The sequence below is a fragment of the Podarcis melisellensis genome, assembly GCF_964234715.1.
Source record: "Podarcis melisellensis genome assembly, chromosome: 16".
NCBI classification, from domain to species: domain Eukaryota; kingdom Metazoa; phylum Chordata; class Lepidosauria; order Squamata; family Lacertidae; genus Podarcis; species Podarcis melisellensis.
In genome coordinates, this window is record NC_138533.1 from 38864897 (window position 1) to 38884030 (window position 19134).

At 43.7% G+C, this 19134-nt stretch overlaps 1 protein-coding gene across 1 annotated transcript in view; it reads left to right on the plus strand.

Moving 5' to 3' along the window:
• Positions 1 to 1545: 1545 nt before the first annotated feature.
• Positions 1546 to 19134, plus strand: part of ATP6V0A2 (ATPase H+ transporting V0 subunit a2) — a 28331-nt gene continuing 10742 nt past the window's right edge. Inside the window, exons 1-12 of the mRNA XM_081892775.1 lie at positions 1546 to 1917; positions 5888 to 5966; positions 8971 to 9068; positions 10002 to 10139; positions 10430 to 10530; positions 11470 to 11596; positions 13030 to 13112; positions 14123 to 14216; positions 15624 to 15836; positions 16611 to 16761; positions 17330 to 17469; positions 18456 to 18610. Coding sequence (XP_081748901.1) covers positions 1801 to 1917; positions 5888 to 5966; positions 8971 to 9068; positions 10002 to 10139; positions 10430 to 10530; positions 11470 to 11596; positions 13030 to 13112; positions 14123 to 14216; positions 15624 to 15836; positions 16611 to 16761; positions 17330 to 17469; positions 18456 to 18610 — 1496 coding nt within the window. The 5' untranslated portion in view covers positions 1546 to 1800. The remainder of the gene's footprint in view (positions 1918 to 5887; positions 5967 to 8970; positions 9069 to 10001; positions 10140 to 10429; positions 10531 to 11469; positions 11597 to 13029; positions 13113 to 14122; positions 14217 to 15623; positions 15837 to 16610; positions 16762 to 17329; positions 17470 to 18455; positions 18611 to 19134) is intronic.

Below are 19134 nucleotides of genomic sequence, written 5' to 3' on the forward strand. Positions count from 1 at the left end.
AACCCACCCCCAAAATGAAGGGAGGTGGGTGGGTACCCATTTCGAGTATTCCTAATAGCACTACAGAAATACAAATATTTCAATTTCAGCTGAATTTCCTGCATTCCAGGGGGGTTGGACAACCTATTTCTTAATAGGTTTAATTGGGTTTGGTGCTTTTGTAACTGGATTTGTAATGCCTTTTAGTCAAATACAATAAATGATTGTATTGGTGAAAAAGTGCTTTTTGGCTGCAGAACATGTTTCGTTTCCTGTTGAGTGTGTTCCATTTGTAAATTGAGTCCCCTGCTGCTATGGGAAAGGACGTTTTGGTTTAAGAACGCTTTGGTTTAAGAACGGACTTCCGGAACGGATTAAGTTAGAAAACCAAGGTACAACTGTATATTGAAATAAGTGTGTTGGATCAAAAGTCTTAACAAAACATCCTTAAACAATGAAAAGGCACCAATCATTTCATTTCCTACACCCTTTATTTTACACCACTGTAAATTGTAAAAAATAAATAATTGGTGTTTGCTACTTAGATCAATCCGTATAGCTGATTGAGTAGAGCACGAGACCTTTAATCTCAGGGCCGTCCTTTGAGCCCCACGTAGAGCAAAAGATTCCTGTAGGGGCTGGACTTGAAGACCCTCGTGGTCCCGTCTTACTCTTCCATGATTCTGTAATCTAAGGGCATTGCTTTCAAGTGAAATCATTCTCTGCGCACTCACAGTTCAAACACATTCAAAGGTTTTAATAAAAAGTAATCTTTATTAAATAGTTTTCCAGATGAAATACATTGTTTCCGAGAGATTTGCATGGGGAAATCTTTTCGATTCCTCAGTAATAAGAGGCAGTGGGGCGAGGCTCATGTTTTACTGTAGTTTTATAATTTAATAACTATTATTATTATATTACCTCTGGAGCACAGATCTTCCTAACATGAGGAGCTGCTGAATTTCTGCCTGAGAGGATATTAGCTCAGCACTAGGCTTTATTTTGGAAATCTCTGTGCTGTCTTGCATTAAAAACCCACAGGGCAACTTGCTGCATAACAAGATGAGACAAGTTTCATATTTCACATTCACGTGGGAGGAAATTCCAACATCACCCCCCAAAACATCGGGGGGAACAGTACAACGAAACAATAAAATAAGGAGGAGCTCTTGTTTTTTGAGATACCCCCGATTCCTTGATTCTTTGGAACACTGTTGAGAGCCCTCAAAGCCCTTTGCCCCCCCCCCCCGTCCCGCCACCCAGTTTGTTTGGCCCCCGAGAGGCTGCAGCCTTGGAATCCCTCGCCCTCCCCAAGGGAAAGGCAATGGTGGGCCCCACCAAGGAAGCACAGGAACTCTGGACTCGCTTTCGTTCGGCCCTCCTGGCTGGGCCCTTCTTTACTCCTCCCTACCACAGAGACGAAACAGCTCCTCGCTCGGCATTTGGGCTCGCCATAGAGTTGCCGAGGGGCAGAGCGCCCGAGCCAATGGCGCTGTCTTATTGACCGGAACTTCCGAGGTGAGCGTGCGGTTGGCCGCTCTAGGCTTTCCCCACCCCTTCTCTCTCGCCGGCTCCTGGATTTGTGAGGAGAAGCCGGAAGCCGCGGGACTCGGGGCGACTCGGGTCTCCGTCCCCCTCGCCTGCCTCCTCTCCATGGCACCGGGCAGCGGGGGACCCGCCAGTCCCCGGAGCCGCCTCCGCAGCGGGACGGCAGCAGCAGCGGCGGCGACGGCGGAGCGGAGGCGGCGCCGAGGAGACCGGTGACGCCGCCTCTGCCGCTCCCCCTGCGCCTCCTCAGGCCCGGCCTGGGCGCCCTCCGCCATGGGCTCCCTCTTCCGCAGCGAGACGATGTGCCTGGCGCAGCTCTTCCTCCAGGCGGGCTCGGCCTACGAGTGCCTCAGCGCCCTGGGCGAGCGCGGCCTCGCCCACTTCCGAGACGTGAGTGGAGGCGACAAGAGGCGCGCGCCTTCGTTTGGTGGTTCCTGGAATTTATGCGCTGCTTGATTGTCGGGGGGGGGGGCGTGCCGAGAAGGAGCCCCTCAAAGCGGTTTACAAAAAAAAAAAAAAAAAACAAAAAAACAGAACAATGAAACTATCACTTTTTTCCCCAACTTTAAAACATACAGAAAGTTAAAGGCCAGCATAGAATCGAGACTAAAAGCCCCTACAGGCTTTCCTGGGCAGGTTTGTCTAAGTAACATCTTCTTCCTCCATCAGGCCCGGAAAAGAATGCAGCTTGTCTGGCTGTTAACCAGAAGGTTAGCGGTTCAAGCCCACCTAGTGACAGCTGCGGATAGGATTTCTGCATTTTGGGAGGATGGACAAGATGACCAATCTTTAAATGGAATACAAAAAAGGGAGGGGTGAGGAAGTCAGGAAAATAAGTTAATGAATGGAGGAGAAATTAAAAAGAGGGATTTTTTTTTTTACTTTTTCTCTTTTTATATGTTAAATGTTTGTATTTTTGTATTATTGTGTTTTTGTATTTTTCTTGTGTTTTTTTATCTATTAATTTAAAATTTTTCTTCTTGTTAAAACCTAATAAAATATCATATAAAAAAAGATGACCATTGTGGTCTCTTCCAATTCTGTGGTTCTGTGAATCCTGATATCAATAGGCAGGGAGTTCCAGAGCATTGGAGCTGTCATGCTATAAACTGATGTTTCTTGAACTTGGGTCCCTAGCTGTTGTTGGACTACAACTCCCATTATCCCTGACCACTAGTCCTGCTAGCTAGGGATGAAAGGACTTGGAGTCTAGCAACATCTGTGAACTGAAGTTTGAGAAAGGCTGAAGTTGTGGAGCAGTCTTAAAAAGAAATCAGGCAGCCCTGTGAATAAGTGGAGAACAGGTGTGCCCCTTGCAGTTGACACTGGAGGCTCCAGCTCCTGTCAGCCTCAACCAGCATGGCCAAAGTCTGCAGATAGCAGTGAGTTGCCCAGAAATATTGGGAAGGCCACGTACTGTAGAGATGGAGGGCAGGATTCAGCTCCCAGCTCAGTCTTCTTGTGGGCTGATTGCCATCTCTCAGGCTTACTTACCACACAGGATTGTAGGTTCTTTCTGCCTAAGTGTTGAAACTTATATTTGTCCCCGTAAAAATTCATTATTTAAATTTTGGTCCAGTTCTTCAATCTTAAGGTCACCTTCTATCCCAATTCTGTCTTCAGCGGCATTGGCTACCCCTCCCACTTTGGTGTCATCTGCAAAGAATAATAATATTAATAATTTATTATTTCTACACTGCCCATCCGGCTGGGTTTCCCCAGCCGCTCTGGGGGGCTTCCAACAGAAAGTTAAAATTACAAATTTGATCAGGATCCCCTCAATACCTTTATCCAAATTATTTATAAAGATGGCCAGGATCCATTGTATCGTCCAGCTAGTTCTGTATGTGTGAGCACATTTTTTATGTTCTCACAAGCCTTATAACCCAAACAGTCTAGGAAAAAACTTTTAGTTCTCTTGTATAACCTGGTGCTTAACTGGGAATAGTGAATGATTTGCTGTTATGCATTGTATTAGGGGGCCCCATTGTGGGTTTTGTTGTTTAATTGGGTCCTACTTTCCAACATTTGGGATGCTACCATACAACATTTCTTCCATGCTGGTAATAGGAATGGCCAGGGTCCAAAACATTTACTGATTAACAGAAGTCGTTTGAGAAGTTCTTTATTTCCTTGTCTTTATTACATTTGCTTATTGGTTTTATGACTCAGACATTCTAGGCCTTCCTTTAGAAGCTGGTGATCAGAATATGGAATTATGGCTTGGCTCTTGAGCAAAGGTCTTTAAGATGTTAGTTCATAATTTATTGTGTTGAAATAATCATTTGCTTGACCCTTTGTTTTACATCTGTCTTCCTGCAGTTTTACAGCAGATATGCAAAAACCACTTTCTCACTGAAGCACTAATATCAGATTAACACTTGAACTAGTTTCAGTTTGAGGCTTGATATATATTTATTAATATATATTAAGCCTCAAACTGAAACTAGTTCAAGTGTTAATGTGGTTTTTGCATATCTGCTGTAAAACTGCAGGAAGACAGATGTAAAACAAAGGGTCAAGCAAATCCTCATTTATGTGCATTGTTATTTGTTCATTCCTGTGCACCTGCACAGTGCTAGGTACCTGGAGGTGGTAGCTGGAAATGGGGGGCACCTGGTCAACCAAGCCCCACTGCCCCTCCAGTCTGTGGGAGCTGGAGGTGTGGCGGAGCTGGCCCAGATGCTGCGCGTTGGTCAGCTGAGCCCCGCTATCAGCCAGCTCCTGTGAGTGTCAGCTGGGCCAGCTCTGCTGCCTCTCTATCTTGCATGAGCTGGAGGGACCATGGGGCTTGTTTGAGGAGGACTCTCCAGAGTGCTCCCCATTTTATGTGATTTTGTATATGTGCACAGGCCCAGAACTCACCTGTAAGTTAAAATTAAGTGCATTGATTTTACAATCTTGTTTGGAGGAGTCGATAATCTTCACTAGCCTCCTTTTAACCATAGTTTATCATACAATTTCCAGAGGGGTAGCTGTTAGCTTGCTGCACTTTATATTCATACCACCATAAACTTTGGTGTACCAGAGTCTGCATCCTCAGATGTTTTTTCATTAAAAAATTGTATCGTGATATGTAATAAAGCACCATAGATATTTTGTACTATTTAACACTTATAGCCCAAACTTCTACACATGTTTACTAATACTGCAGAAAGCCAATTTTCAGACCTGGAAACTGAGCATCCATGTGGGTTTCCCTCATGTTAGGGTTCATTCGCCTTTACTTGTAGAGAAAATTATTTGGCCCCTGGTTATGTTGATTGTCTTACACTTTTGTGTGGTTCTATGTTAGAGAATTGTAAATTACTAGTGTAGTCGTGTAGATGACTATTCATGTTGCAGCCTTCATTATTTTGTAAACAAAAGCTGAATTCAGAATTTAAATACATAGATGTGTTTACTTACTGTAATGGAGCCCTTTGGCCAGGATTTATACAATGCAAAATATTTTTGTGTGCTTAAGGAGGGTTTGGGTTTCTATTCCTTTAATTAACATACCCCGGACGATGGCACACATAGGTTTTTGAGACTGAGAATTTCAAAAGCAATGCAAGGGATCTTCTATTCACAGAAAAGTGGTATAAACTTGTAATGTAGTACTAATGCTTGGGTACCCTTCAATTTTTTAATGGAATTTCTTCTAAAAGAAGAAAAGTATTTTTAGCAGGATTAGGGGTGAGGGAGTGTTCATCTCAGAACCTGCATGTTCTGAGGACCTGGATGTTCTAAGAACAGCTCTGAGGGATCAGGCCAAATGCCTGTGACTCCAGCATCCTGTTTCCATGTGAGCCAACTGCAGGCCCACAGGAAGCCCACGAGGAGGACATGGATGCCACCACTCTCTCTCCACTCATGATTCCCAGCCACTGGCATTCAGAAGCATCCTGTCTCCAGCAGTGGAGGGAGAATGGAGGTGAAAATAGAATGGCTGTTGGGTACCCAGTTTCAGCTGTTTTTGTAATACGTGTCTCTAGAATTGATTTTTGCAAACCAGGGAATGGGAATCTGGTACCCTCCAAAGTTAGTTATTGGTGTGAGCTTTCATGTGCATGCACACAAAAGCTCATACCAATAACTAACTTAGTTGGTCTCTAAGGTGCTACTGGAAGGAATTTTTTTTATTTTGTTTTGACTACGGCAGACCAACATGGCTACCTACCTGTAACTGGTACCCTCCAGACATTGATAGACTCCAATTCCCATCACTCCCTGGCAGCATAGCTAATGGTCCAGGATTGTAGGTGTTGTACTTCAGCAGCATCTGGAGGGCCCCAGGTTCCCCACCCCTACTGTAAATATTGATGCAAAGGGCTTTTAAGTTGGATCTTGGGGCAAATAACATTTTTCTTTTTTCCAGCTCAATCCAAGCACCAGTGTCTTCCAACGGAAATATGTGGGTGAAGTAAAGAAGTGTGAAGAGATGGAAAGGATACTTGGTAAACTTGGGAACTTCAGGGTGGCTGACTGCTTCTTCATCATGCATTAAACACTGGGGGAGGGAGACATACCTGATTACCCCGGCAAAAGGCTGTTCCTCTGTAGGGAGGTCCATTTCAGGGTCACATTTCACATGTATTATAGAATTGTAGACTTAGAAGATGTTTCAAGGGTCACCTAGTCCAACCCCTTGCAATGCATGCAGGAATCTCCAAGCTCTGCTTAAAAAACTCTAGTGAAGGAGAGTCTACCACCTTCCAAAGGAGTCTGCTCCATTACTGAAGAGTGCTTACCATCAGAAAATCCTTCCTTTCTTGCAACTTGGACCCATTGGTTTGGGTTCTACCCTGCAGAGCAAGAGAAAACAAGCTTGCTCCACCCTCCATTTGACAGCCCCTCATTTATTTGAAGATGGGTATTATATCTCCTCTTAGTCTCCTCTTCTCCACCGATCCTTATAAGGCTTGGTTTCCAGACCCTTGCATCATCTTGGTCACCCTCCTGCACACGTTCCAGCTTGCCTCTATCCTTAAGCTGTGGTGCCCAGAACTGGACACAGCACTCCAGGTGGGGTCTGGCCAAGGCAGAATAGAGACGCACTAGTATTTCCCTTGATCTGGACACTATACTTCTGTTGATGCAGCCTAGAATAACAATAGCTATTTTGTGCTGCTTTTGGGGGACTCAAGTTTCACTGAGATAGGTGTGTATTCTGTAGTCTACCAATTTGAAACTGAGTTTACCTAGGCAAGAATAGTGGCTGAGGTCCAGGCCCAGTTCTTGTTACTTGAAGCCACCCTTGCTTCAGCTTTCATGCTTATTTCCCTTTCCAAAAATCAGAGCTGTTGGTTCATTCGATCATTCCCCGCTCCCCTTGGCCTTTCAGGGAAATGAGATAAGCCTATTAACAAACAATGTGATTAGAAGCTATTTAAATCCTTAGCATTGCTGAAAGCATTGCTCTGTGTTGCAAATTGCATTCTCATGCTTTTAAACTGTTGGCTTAACGCAGTTGTTAGTTTTACCAAGTGCTCAGATTTTCAAATTTGCTGTCAGGTGACTATGTAAGTGACCCACCTTCAACAGCTTTGTCAAGTGTTAAATTGTTCCATACGTGTATTGCTTGGATTATGGCATTGCTCTTTACATGAGGTTGCTCTTAAGTTGGAAACATCAAGTGGTTCAAAATGCGGCTGCAGGGATGTTGATGGGAGTATGATGATCAGATAACTAACACCTGCCCTGTGCAACTTATTCTTGTAGCCAATGGATTGTATCCAGATTAAATAAATTCCACTTCGTTCCCATTGAAATCAGTGGGACTTAATGGGACATGTCAATGAATTAAGTCCCATTGATTTCAGTGAGGCGTAAGTGCAACAAACAGTGTGGATCCAAATCAGTTTCTTTTTGGGCTCAAATTGTAGGGGTGAATCTGACCTTTAAAGTTCTAAAAAGACCTTGAAGGGATATTTGGCTATGCTCTCAGTTTAGACCCAGTGAAATTTAATGAACATGACTAAGTGTGAGGGAAACTTGGTTGAATCACCATCTGTAAAGCCCAAGATCCAATTATCCAAAGTAAAGGTAAAGGTAAAGGTACCCCTGCCCGTACGGGCCAGTCTTGACAGACTCTGGGGTTGTGCGCCCATCTCACTCTAGAGGCCAGGGGCCAGCGCTGTCCGGAGACACTTCCGGGTCACGTGGCCAGCGTGACATCGCTGCTCTGGCGAGCCAGAGCTGCACACGGAAACGCCGTTTACCTTCCCGCTGGTAAGCGGTCCCTATTTATCTACTTGCACCCGGAGGTGCTTTCGAACTGCTAGGTTGGCAGGCGCTGGGACCGAGAAGCGGGAGCGCACCCCACCGCAGGGATTCGAACCGCCGACCTTTCGATCGGCAAGTCCTAGGCGCTGAGGCTTTAACCCACAGCGCCACCTGCGTCCTATTTATCCAAAGTAGCATCCTCTAATCTAGTGCCCTCAGGTGTTTTGAACTACTGCAATCTATTAATAATAATAATAATAATAATAATAATAATAATAATTTATTATTTATACCCTGCCCATCTGGCTGGGTCTCCCTAGCCACTCTGGGCTGCTTCCTACAACATATTAAAAATACAATAAAACATCAGACATTAAAAAGCTTCACTAAACGGGGCTGCCTTCAGATGTCTTCTAGAATTCAGATAGTTGTTTATTTCCTTGACATCTGATGGGACCAAACTATTGACCAAACTAGCTGGGGCTGATGGGAATTGTAGTCCAAAATTACTTTGATGGCACTACGTTGGGAAAAGATGCTCTCAGACAGAGGTGGGGAACCTCTGGCGTGTGGACCAAATTTGTCCCAGTGGCCCAACTACTCTACATCTTATGTCACATAGAATCATAGAATTGTAGGGTTGGAAGGGACCCTGAGGGACATCTAGTTCAACCCCCTGCAATGCATGGTGAGTAGAGACACAGCAGCAAAGAAACAATTGGAAACTTTAAAGTTTTCTTCCCTGTTTTTAACCTTCCTTTTTCAACAAGCCTTTTAAGTGGAGATTTTTGTCCCAGTCTGTATTGGTTTCGGAATTGTTTTATATTTAAATTCATTTAATTGTTTGTATATATGTTCTTATTAATTTGGGAACTTTCATAGGAAGTGATTAATAAAGGCAAATAAATAAATTATTGATGATTTCTAGCTTGCAGCCTCTGCAAGGCAAGAATTGCACACATTCTACTGTACATCTCAGTTCACATGGTGTAACATTGTGGCCTGACAGGCTTATGGAGAGGCCTCCTTGAGCTTTGGGAGCCCTGGAAGGTATTTAGCATCCTCTGCAGTGCTGAGTATTCCCAGAGCAGCAGCCAAATCTATGTGGCCAAGAGTTCCCCAAGGATAGTAACCCTGAGAGTTGAAAAAATTCCCCATTCCCTAGTAAACCTTTCGTGGAACAATACTCCTTGACTTAGAATATTCCTTTGAAAGTATTTGTTTCCTTTATTCCAGGATACCTTGTGCAAGAAATTAAGAGAGCGGACATTCCCCTACCAGAAGGAGATGTTACCCCTGCTGCCCCTCCATTTAAGCAGATGCTGGAGATTCAGGTACTTTGTGGAATGGGGATCTTCTGGAATTAAAGGGTAGTCATAGATCCACTTATTTTCCTTTATTTTGGGGCCAATTGTGAGAGCTTGCATGCTCGGATTCCCAACTTTCCTTCAAGAAGCTCATGAGTAGCATTTTAATCTTGTAACAACAACTGTGTGAAGCAGTTTAGGCTGAGGCACTGACTTGTTTGGGCCCATCCAGTGAGCTTAGAGTCATTGAATAGAGAGTACAGATCTTTCATCTCGGTACAGAATTAAATCAATAGTTGCCAAAGAAATACTAAATACCCTCTTCATTTTGTGTGGTAAATTGGGGCTTAGTGGGTTTTCTTCTGTTTGAGTCACAGTAGTGGGACTGATTGGGAATACCAGTGAGTTGTGGTGCCTACTTATGATGTATGCGGGTGCCCAGAGCTTGCAAACATCATGAGGTGCAACTGGTTGACTGAAGGGGGCAGGCAGAGTCACAAAGGACTGGCCGCTTCAAAAGGCCAGAGATGGAAGAAAGAGGCAGAGAAGAGAAGAGGAAAGAGCAGTGCAGCGTTGCAGGAAGGGGAAAGATGGAGAGGAAGAAGGGAAAGCTGTATACTTTAGGTAAGGGAAACAGACAGGAATGAGTTTGAGAAGCAGACTATTGTGAAGCTACCAAATTTTACATTATGGAACTGAGACTCAATCGAGATTGAGAGTGACTAGCTAACTCCCCATTGGTTTGACATGACCCCCAAAGGTGTACTCCTCCAATGTCTTGTGAAACAGATGGATGCCAACAATAAGCTTATTTCAGAAAGTAATATTGAGCCTTGAGGATTTTGTACAGAAGACCCAGTGCTAGCCCAGCACTGTAACAATTGCATGACTGTCATGGGACTTGTGGCCATACAACATCTGGAGCCAGGATGGAAATGCACTTTTGCCCTTGTATCGCAGGAGCAGTTGCAGAAGTTGGAGGTGGAGTTGAGAGAAGTGACGAAAAATAAAGAGAAGCTGAGGAAGAATCTCCTTGAGCTGACGGAATATACCCACATGCTACGGGTCACCCGGTCCTTTGTCAGAAGAACTGCTGAGGTACTGTTACCGTTGCATGGCAAAGCTCCTTAACTTGGGTGTACAGAAGGGAGGCAGTGAGCCACACGCCAGTTTCCGGGGCCCACCTAGTACCTGATAATGGCTGCAGGATTCTTGCAGCAGTGGGCCTTGCTGCAGTCCTGTGAGGCACTGAATGCCATTGAATGCAGGCAAATGCAGTAGCCTTAAGCCTTGTTTCCCATCTCTCTTGGTGATCATCACTCCCTTGTGATTTGGGCACAGCCCTAGCACACTTGAAGAAGTGTTTCCTTTCCTTTTTTTCTTTTTAGTTTGAGTCCTGTTTACTTACGAATTATGAAGAATTCCCAACTTTAGAAACAGACCACTTAGTGGACTACAACTGCATGCATAGACTCGGTGCCAAACTGGGGTAAGTGATGAAAACGTCTATACAGCCGTACCTTAGATCTGAATGCCTGCTAGTCGAACGTTTTGGCTCCTGAATGGCGCAAACCATCATTCCGGTTTGCGAACATTCTTTGGAACCCGAATGTCTGATGCGGCTTCTGATTGGCTGCAGGAACCTCCTGTAGCCAAATGAAAGCCGTTCCTTGGTTTCCAAGTTGAACGGACTTCTGGAACGGATTCTGTTCAACTTCTGAGGTACAACTGTAGGCGGCTGGGCACTTAACTGTTAATGGTCATTTCGCATTTATATGAAAATGAAGGCCTGGCCACTTTGATGGTGCCACAGATATGGCAATTTTTTTGAATAATTTAGCTCTTCTTTAGTCTATCCCTTCTAGTGAGGAAGTGAGCCTGCATTAATCCTATTCATTTAGGTGTCATGCATGCGGGTGAGTGCTTGCATGAGTATAGTTTTATGTAGTTAACCTGCCTACTCCAAAGTAAATCCCAATAACCTTAGTGGATTTTACTCCCTAGTAAGTGAGTTCAGATTTGCAGCCTAAAACTTGTTTCAGAGCTTCAAATTGACAGTATTAACACTTGGCACCAATCAGTGTCATACTGAATTGAGCTCTACTTGGTTTGATATTTGATAGCCAGTTGTGTTTCCTCCATGTGCCTATTGTGTTTTTAAGTAAGGAGGAGATTAGTAGATTTTAAAAATTGTTGTAAGTGCTGGAATCTTGTAGCTCACTTGGTATGACCTTGTGTAATTTTAGTGGTTTCCATGTGCACCTCAGTGGAAGAGGCATTTTAGTTTACAGATAATCTGTGAGTGCCTAGCCCTTCATAACTTCACTGGCATGTAATGATAGAATATGGTATCCTTTCTGGTCCAAATGCTCATGTAATAAAATTTAAAGTTTGCTCTATAGTATACTTTGTATTTTTTTCAATGTAGATTTATATCTGGCTTAGTTCACCGAGCAAAAATTGAAGCCTTTGAAAAAATGCTATGGCGAGTCTGCAAAGGATATACAATTGTTTCTTATTCAGAACTGGATGAGTGCCTAGAAGATCCAGATACCGTGAGTAATCAGGATAGATAAATAATGCAGCCTGTTTCTGAAGGTCGGTGCTGGATCAGCCCACCTCCTCATCTAAATTATACATCTGCACGCAAAGTATATGTGGCTACTCGGGTGTTATGGCTGGATCCAAAGCAAGTTCATCACACCTGGATCCTGTAGAAATGGAGTATTTATTATTTAATAGTATTTGTATTCGATTCTTTTTTAGCTGAAGAGGCTTCCAGACAGCTTACAATAACTTATCCCACTTTGTGAAAAGTATGGCACCTAAGTGTGACTTGCTTACTCAGTATCCAAACCATAATGTTTAACTGTGACTTGTTTTTCTAAACCATGGTTAAGCTTTTATGTCTGAATAGCTAAAGCATGGTTAAAGATCAGCTACAAACCAGTACAGTATATGACAACATGATTCGAACTGAGTTACTTCTGCAAGAAGTAAACCATGGCTGAAAAGTAGCTCTGAGGAGGAGATTACAAACTTTCACATCTGGTTTTGATTAAAATGCAACGTGTTTCATCTGAACCTTAAAGTATGGTTAATCTTAATGATGGCTTGTTGAAACAAGCTAACTTTGTAGCTCACAGTCTGAAGTTTCAAACAAACCATAGTTAAGGGCAGTATTTTTTTCTGAGGATAGTCAAAAGCAGGGGTCGACAAGGTTTACCATGCCTGGGCCAGTTCACTCAAGCGGAGATCCCTCCGTGGGCTGGATTGCTATTTTCGGCATCTGCGCAGGTGCGATTTCTGGCACTGCAGAAGCAAGTCCCTGTGCCATGCTGCACCGGTTTAGCGCAGCGCATGGGGATTTGCCAAGCTGGCGGCTCGGTTTGGGGGCGACTCGTGGGCCGGTTAAACAACCCCCATGGGCCGCTTGTGGCTCATGGGCCTTAGGTTGCCTACCCCTTCTCAAGGAAGGGCATGCCGTACCCCCCTCCCCATGTTAAAAGTGCTGCACTTACTGTAACAACTTCATGGTGAGTACCAGGACTTTTAAAAAAATATATATATTAAAAAGCACTGATTAAAGGCTTAAGATCAACTGACAAGGTACAGTTAATAAAGAATGGAAATGAAAGGTTTTGAACCCCTCCTCGCAGCTATGCCAGAGCTCATTCCTGTCTTGGCAAAAAATGGTTTCTTGTGATATTGTTCAAATATGGGCACTAGGCGAATGGGAGCAGTCTCAATAAGGTTAGCCATAATTTTGCTGTTCATTGGGGATTTTAAGGGTTAAGCCTGTACCAGAGCTTTGTGCATGTGGAATCTATTCACAGAATACAGAAAACCCCTATCTACCCTTTTTGTGTATCAAAATTCATTTTTAAAAGAAATTGTACAGTTGGTTCAATATGAGTGGTTAGTCGATCACCAATAAAGTGGAACTGTAGGCCAGAGTTTAATTGAACAATTTATGTTTACTTTTCAGGGCGAACCTACCAAATGGTTTGTTTTCTTAATATCTTATTGGGGTGAACAGATAGGCCAGAAAGTTAAGAAAATATGTGACTGGTAAGAATTAACATACTTTAATTTGCTTTACTTTTTCCTACTGAGATTTTTATATTTTGGCCATTTTGTAAAATAATAACAGCATCGGCGTTGGGAAACTGAGTGTGCACCTGAAAACATTACTTTTGTGGCTACATATGTGCTTATTAATTGCATTTGTATCTTGCATTTCTTCAGTGGCAATAAGGTGACTTGCACAGGGTTCCCTGGAGGTTTCTTATTCAGGCATTGATCAGACCCAGGCCTGCCTAGCTTTAGTAAGGTGACAGCATACCATATTTATGTGAATCTAATGCACACCTCAGTTTTCGAAACCTTGAAACCAAAAAAGTATTTGCTATGTTAGCAGTGTTTTTCAAGCTTGCAATCAAATCTAATGCTCCATCAAATCTAATGTGCACCCTATGTTTTGTGATGTAATTTGGCAAAAAAATGTGAGCATTACGTTCAATTAAATACAGTAATATTGATTTGACCATAACCCTGATCCTTACTGCAAACCTGCAAATTATTCTTGGCAAAAAGTCTTTAAGTAGAGTTTGTCTGCCATTGTTGAACTTCTCAACCAGGAACCCCTGATAAAACTTACAAGGTGCCTTTGTTTCCTGGTACACAGTCTGACAGCTGCTGTGCTGATCCATCACCCTGGCAGACTTCTTCAGCTCTGTATCCAAAGTTGGGGAAGGGCTGCAGCTCAGTGGTAGAGCATCTGCCTTGCATGCAGAAGGTCCCAGGTTCATTCCCTGGTGTTTCCATGTTAGGGCTGGGGAAAGCTGCTGCCTGAAACCTGGGAGAGCTACTGCCAGCCAGAGTAGACAATACTGAGATAGATAAACCAGCGTTCTTGACTCAATATAAAGCAGCTTCCTATATTCCAGAACTATTTTAGGCTTTGTTTTTGTGTTGTTTTTGCAAGACCAGATTAAGATCCCACTGCTTTTGTTTTGCAGTTCTGCTCTTCTCTTCTTTGTTGGGCTCTTTTATGTAGACTATTTTTGTTTTTTTGCCAGCTACCATTGCCATGTCTACCCCTATCCCAGCACCCCTGAGGAGCGCCGAACAGTTATGGAAGGACTCCAGGTTCGCATTCAGGATCTTCATATGGTGAGTAGAAAATTACTGGTGCACCTTGGAGGCACAAATCGTCTCATGGAAGAAGGTTAATACATAACCTACAGTTCTGAGTGCATGTTTAAAAGGAAGAGGTTGGGCCAGCTTTCAACCATATGGACTTTAATGTAAACGAGGGATGATCAGCTCCACTTTTTTTGCAGGTGTTGGCAACAGTGGCTCTGCTTTCTGGGAACTCTTTACAGTTTATGAGCTGTTATATGTGTACTCAGGCATAGGATTTTACATATAAAACGTGTAGAAATCTAAAAGACAGATCTCTTCTATTCAGTACCTGACACCTGTTGTAGCTACCGCACTCTTCCATTCTATCAAAGGTCATTCCTACCTGTTTGGTCCCCTCCCTTTGCCTTTTAAAGTGCATTTCCTTTCCTCTTTCTATGTAGTTTCTCAGAACAAATAAAAAGGACGATACTTTATTTGATAAAAAATAAACTGATTGGGGAAAAAATCTTGGTTGTATGGCTTGGAGAAAAGAAGACACTTCCCCAACTGCCTGGAAAGAAATTGGTTGCCATCTGTGCTCCCCCCCCTCTCTGTGTGTGTGTGTGTGTGTGTGTGTGTGTGTGTGTGTGTGTTTGTAAGAGAGAGTGAAAGCATGTGTATAAACTCAAGCCAGAATATAATTACTTGCTTTCCAGTAGCTGTACTGGTCTGTTGTACTAAGAAAATAATTTCTCTTGATACCCATCCAACCCAGTGGGACTCACTTCTGGGTAGATCTGCAGCGGCTTTCTGAAAATTCTGCTGGTTTCTAACAAAGGGCCAGCTAGACAGGTGCAGCTTTGTAGTCTCAGTGTGTGGATGAGACAGTGGTGTTGGGAGGAGTGGTTCGGGTTTGCTAGATATTGGATAACTTTCCGATACAAGGCGGGCCAGTGCAAAATGGATGGGCTCCACTTGAGCTGGGATGGAACCAGACTGCAGGCTTCCCACAGGCATCTGACTGGCCATGATGATAACAGGGTCCTGGACTAGATGGGCCATTGGGCTGCTCCACTTGGTTTGTCTTACGTTTGTGTGTTGGCAGTTCAAACTGGAGGTAGGCATGTGGGTGAACTGTAGCAGGGCGGCCTTTATTCTGGAGTAGTTAATCCAGAAACGGGGGGGGGGGGGCAACCGATTTTACCTGAGGAAATGTGCCCCTTGATGGAAAGGCTGTACAACCCTACTTTATTTCTTACAACTTGAAAGCATTTTTAGTTGGGCCGCCTGAAGCCAGATGGAATAGCTTTTGAGCTGCCAGTAGATAAAATCAATACTGAAAGACCTATGTGAGTATAGCTAGCGAGGGCAGTTGTGTGAACTTTGTATAAAGTTGCCCTGATCGTTCAGTGTTCTTGTTATAGTTTTAAATATTTTTCTAAAAACACCACAAAGGTACTGCATAAAACTGAAGATTATTTACGGCAAGTTTTATGCAAGGCGTCTGAGTCTATCTACACCTGGGATGTCCAAGTGAAGAAGATGAAAGCCATTTACCACGTGCTGAATCTCTGCAGCTTTGATGTCACCAACAAATGCCTGATTGCTGAGGTCTGGTGCCCAGTGGCTGACCTGCCAAACATGCGCCGAGCCCTCGAGGAAGGATCTGTAAGTGATTTAAATTTTAGTTTGCTTTATTTATTTTTATACCACTTAATTATTAACATTTCTAATCAATGTACGTAAAAACAATGCACAGAAAATGGGACAATAAAATTTATCATAAAACCAGACACCCTCTTAAAGTGCCGACTGGAGTAAAAAGGTCTGCATCATGTGCCTGACGTTCAGCAAGGAGACTGTCTGTCTTCATCTCAGCAGGGAGGGAGTGGGCTTGGGACTCACTGCACTGCGCTGAATGTACTGAATGGTAGGAGAGAATGTTGCACTGGCAGCATGTAGCATTCAGGGTTTTCAGTATGAATGATAAGTTGCATGCATTTCTGTATAAATAGAAGGGAGGAGGCTCTGAGTTGCGTGGATAATGAAACTCAGTGCCTTGCATGAACAGGTTATGGCTGAAGTTCAGCAAACAGCAAGGCTTTCTGAGGATTGTCTGTAGACCTCTGTGGACATCAGGTGAGGTGGAAGGCTGGAGTTGCACAAGCTCACCCTGGCTGACATACACACATTTGGATCTCATGGTTACAGAGGAGGGGTTTGCACACCTAGTTCTGAAGCATGTACTCTAGCATGTGAATGACATGGAGAGTTTTGTATGTGTACATCATCAGAGCTGGGGTGGCTCAAGTCTGACTCTGCACATCCCCACCCCATTTCTGCTCATGCTCATTGTCTGGATAACAGAATGTGGAAATCAGTGTTATTTTTCCAGCGTCTCAAAAAATGATACAGGTCTCCTTTTTTAAATTCTGTAACCAGAGTGAAAGTGGAGCGTCTGTCCCTTCGTTCATGAACACGATACCAACAAAAGAAACGCCTCCAACTTTGATACGTACCAATAAATTCACCTCTGGATTCCAGGACATTGTTGATGCTTATGGGATTGGGAGCTACAGGGAAGTTAATCCAGGTGGGTCATGGATTGAAAGATACTTATTGAGAAGCAGGATTTATTTTTTCTCCTTTGTTAGGAATGGTTGCAGGAGTTTCTTAAGAAATCTTTATAAGGCATGGAAAAGTGTCTGCTATTTAACACTTGTTAGCAACAATGGTTTGTCGTGTGCTGCAGAGTGCATAAGAGCGCAAAGTAAATTCAGCTGCTTACACATCCAGGTGGACAGAGGGGAGATGCCCCTTGGGCAGCAGATGAGCAGAGTAGACTGGGATAGGGGAGAACTAGATTGCATTTGGCATGTCAGAGCAGACCCACTGAAATCAACAAGCTTGACATATAGCCTAAGAGAGTGTGTCAAAAACGTTCATGGAAAGGCCGGGTTTGGGGGGGAACATGGAAGAGCAGAGCAGTGGCTGGATTATGCTTTTCCTCCCTTCTTTCAAGGGCCAAAATGAGCCAAATTCTGGCACTTTCAAAGAATGACTTAGAGTAAGCTAACATAGGCAGCATATGGAGAATTTGGATACTACGCATTATGTATAGTTGCTTATAAAGGTGAAATCTTGACCCTCTCATTTTGCAGCTCTCTTCACCATCATCACCTTTCCCTTCTTATTTGCTGTGATGTTTGGAGATTGTGGACATGGTTTCATAATGTTCCTGTTTGCTTTGTTCATGGTATTATATGAAAAACACCCCAAACTTCTGCGATCACAAGACGAGGTACAGATGAAATCTTCTTCTTCTTCTTCTTCTTCTTCTTCTTCTTCTTCTTCTTCTTCTTCTTCTTCTTCTTCTTCTTCTTCTTCTTCCCCCTCCCCCCCTCCTCCTCTAGTATTGTTTTCAATATTTCTGTTTCTGTAAACGGCCCCTTAGTTCTCTCCCCCCCCCCCCCCGGAGTTTTTCCTGTGTATCTGCCACATAGAAGGGGGAATACTTTAAGGCAGAATTGAGCAGCCTGCATCCCTGCAGATCATGCTGAACTTCCAATTTCTGGCAGCCCTAGGCAGCATGGCCACTAGTCAGGGATGGTGGAAGCTGGAACTTGAATGGCATCTTGCGAAGGGCCCGCAGACCCTGATGCACTGCAGCTCCCATCAGCCCCGGCAGCATGGCCAGTGGTCAGGACTGGGTCAGGAATGATGGGAGTGTAGTCCAGTTTTTGGACAACTGATCGTCCTGATCGTTAGCCAAGCTGCCTGGGGTGGATGGAGCTGCAGGGCATCATTAGCTCCTTTTTTCTCTTGTTGATTTGAGCAAGGGAGGGCAAATCATTCATCCATTGTTGTATGGAAGGTGACAACTTCTTCTAGTGTGGAAGCGCCATGTGTTGCACTTACCCAAAGGCATGCATAAACTGATGGTAAATTCTAAATAGCAGAGATGCAATTCAGCAAATCCTCATTCCTTGCTTGTGATCTTCCTGGGGACATCTGGCTGACCACTTTTGGAAGCTGAATGCATCCAGCAGAACGGTTTCTTATATTTTTATGCACAAAGCACACTGCATTACTAAGATTGGCTGCTTCTGCTGAATTTCTACCACACATTGCGGGAATTGTGAATTGTGGCGTATCTGGACACTGCACCACATCAAATACATTGTTTGGAAGTGCATCAAAGCTTTTATGTGCTGCACATGTAACAAAGGGTCTTATCTTTGAAGTTCACATGGCAGTCAGTGGGCCTGTCCTTTTTAACATTTGCAGATCATGAAGATGTTTTTTCAAGGACGATACATCATCTTGCTGATGGGACTGTTTTCTGTATACACTGGCCTGATCTACAATGACTGTTTTTCAAAGTCTTTGAATATATTTGACTCCCACTGGAACGTTTCCCAAATGTTTGCTGTGGAGTGGCGGTGAGTGACTCCTTTGTTAAACCCAGTGCATTGTGAAAGCAACCTACTGAATTGAGATAGGAAGCTCAGAGGTATCTCCCCACTTGTGCAGTGTCCTAAACCTGTCACAGCATACTTTTCACTCATTCTACAGCAGGGGTCAGCAAACCTTTTCAGCAGGCGGCCAATCCACTGTCCCTCAAACCTTGCGGGGGGGCCAGTCTATATTTTGAAAAAAAGAAGGGGAAAAAAGAATGAATTTCTATGCCCCACAAATAACCCAGAGATGCATGTTAAATAAAAGAACACATTCTGCTTATGTAAAAATACCAGGCAGGCCCCACAAATAACCCAGAGGTGCATTTTAAATAAAAGGACACATTCTACTCATGTAAAAACATGCTGATTCCTGGACTGTCTGCAAGCCGGATTTAGAAGGCGATTGAGCCAGTCTGGCCCCTGGGCTTTAGTTTGCCTACCCATGTTCTACAGTAAATGAAATGTGCCTCCAGTTCCTGCCATTTTCATGATTAATTTTTTTAGCC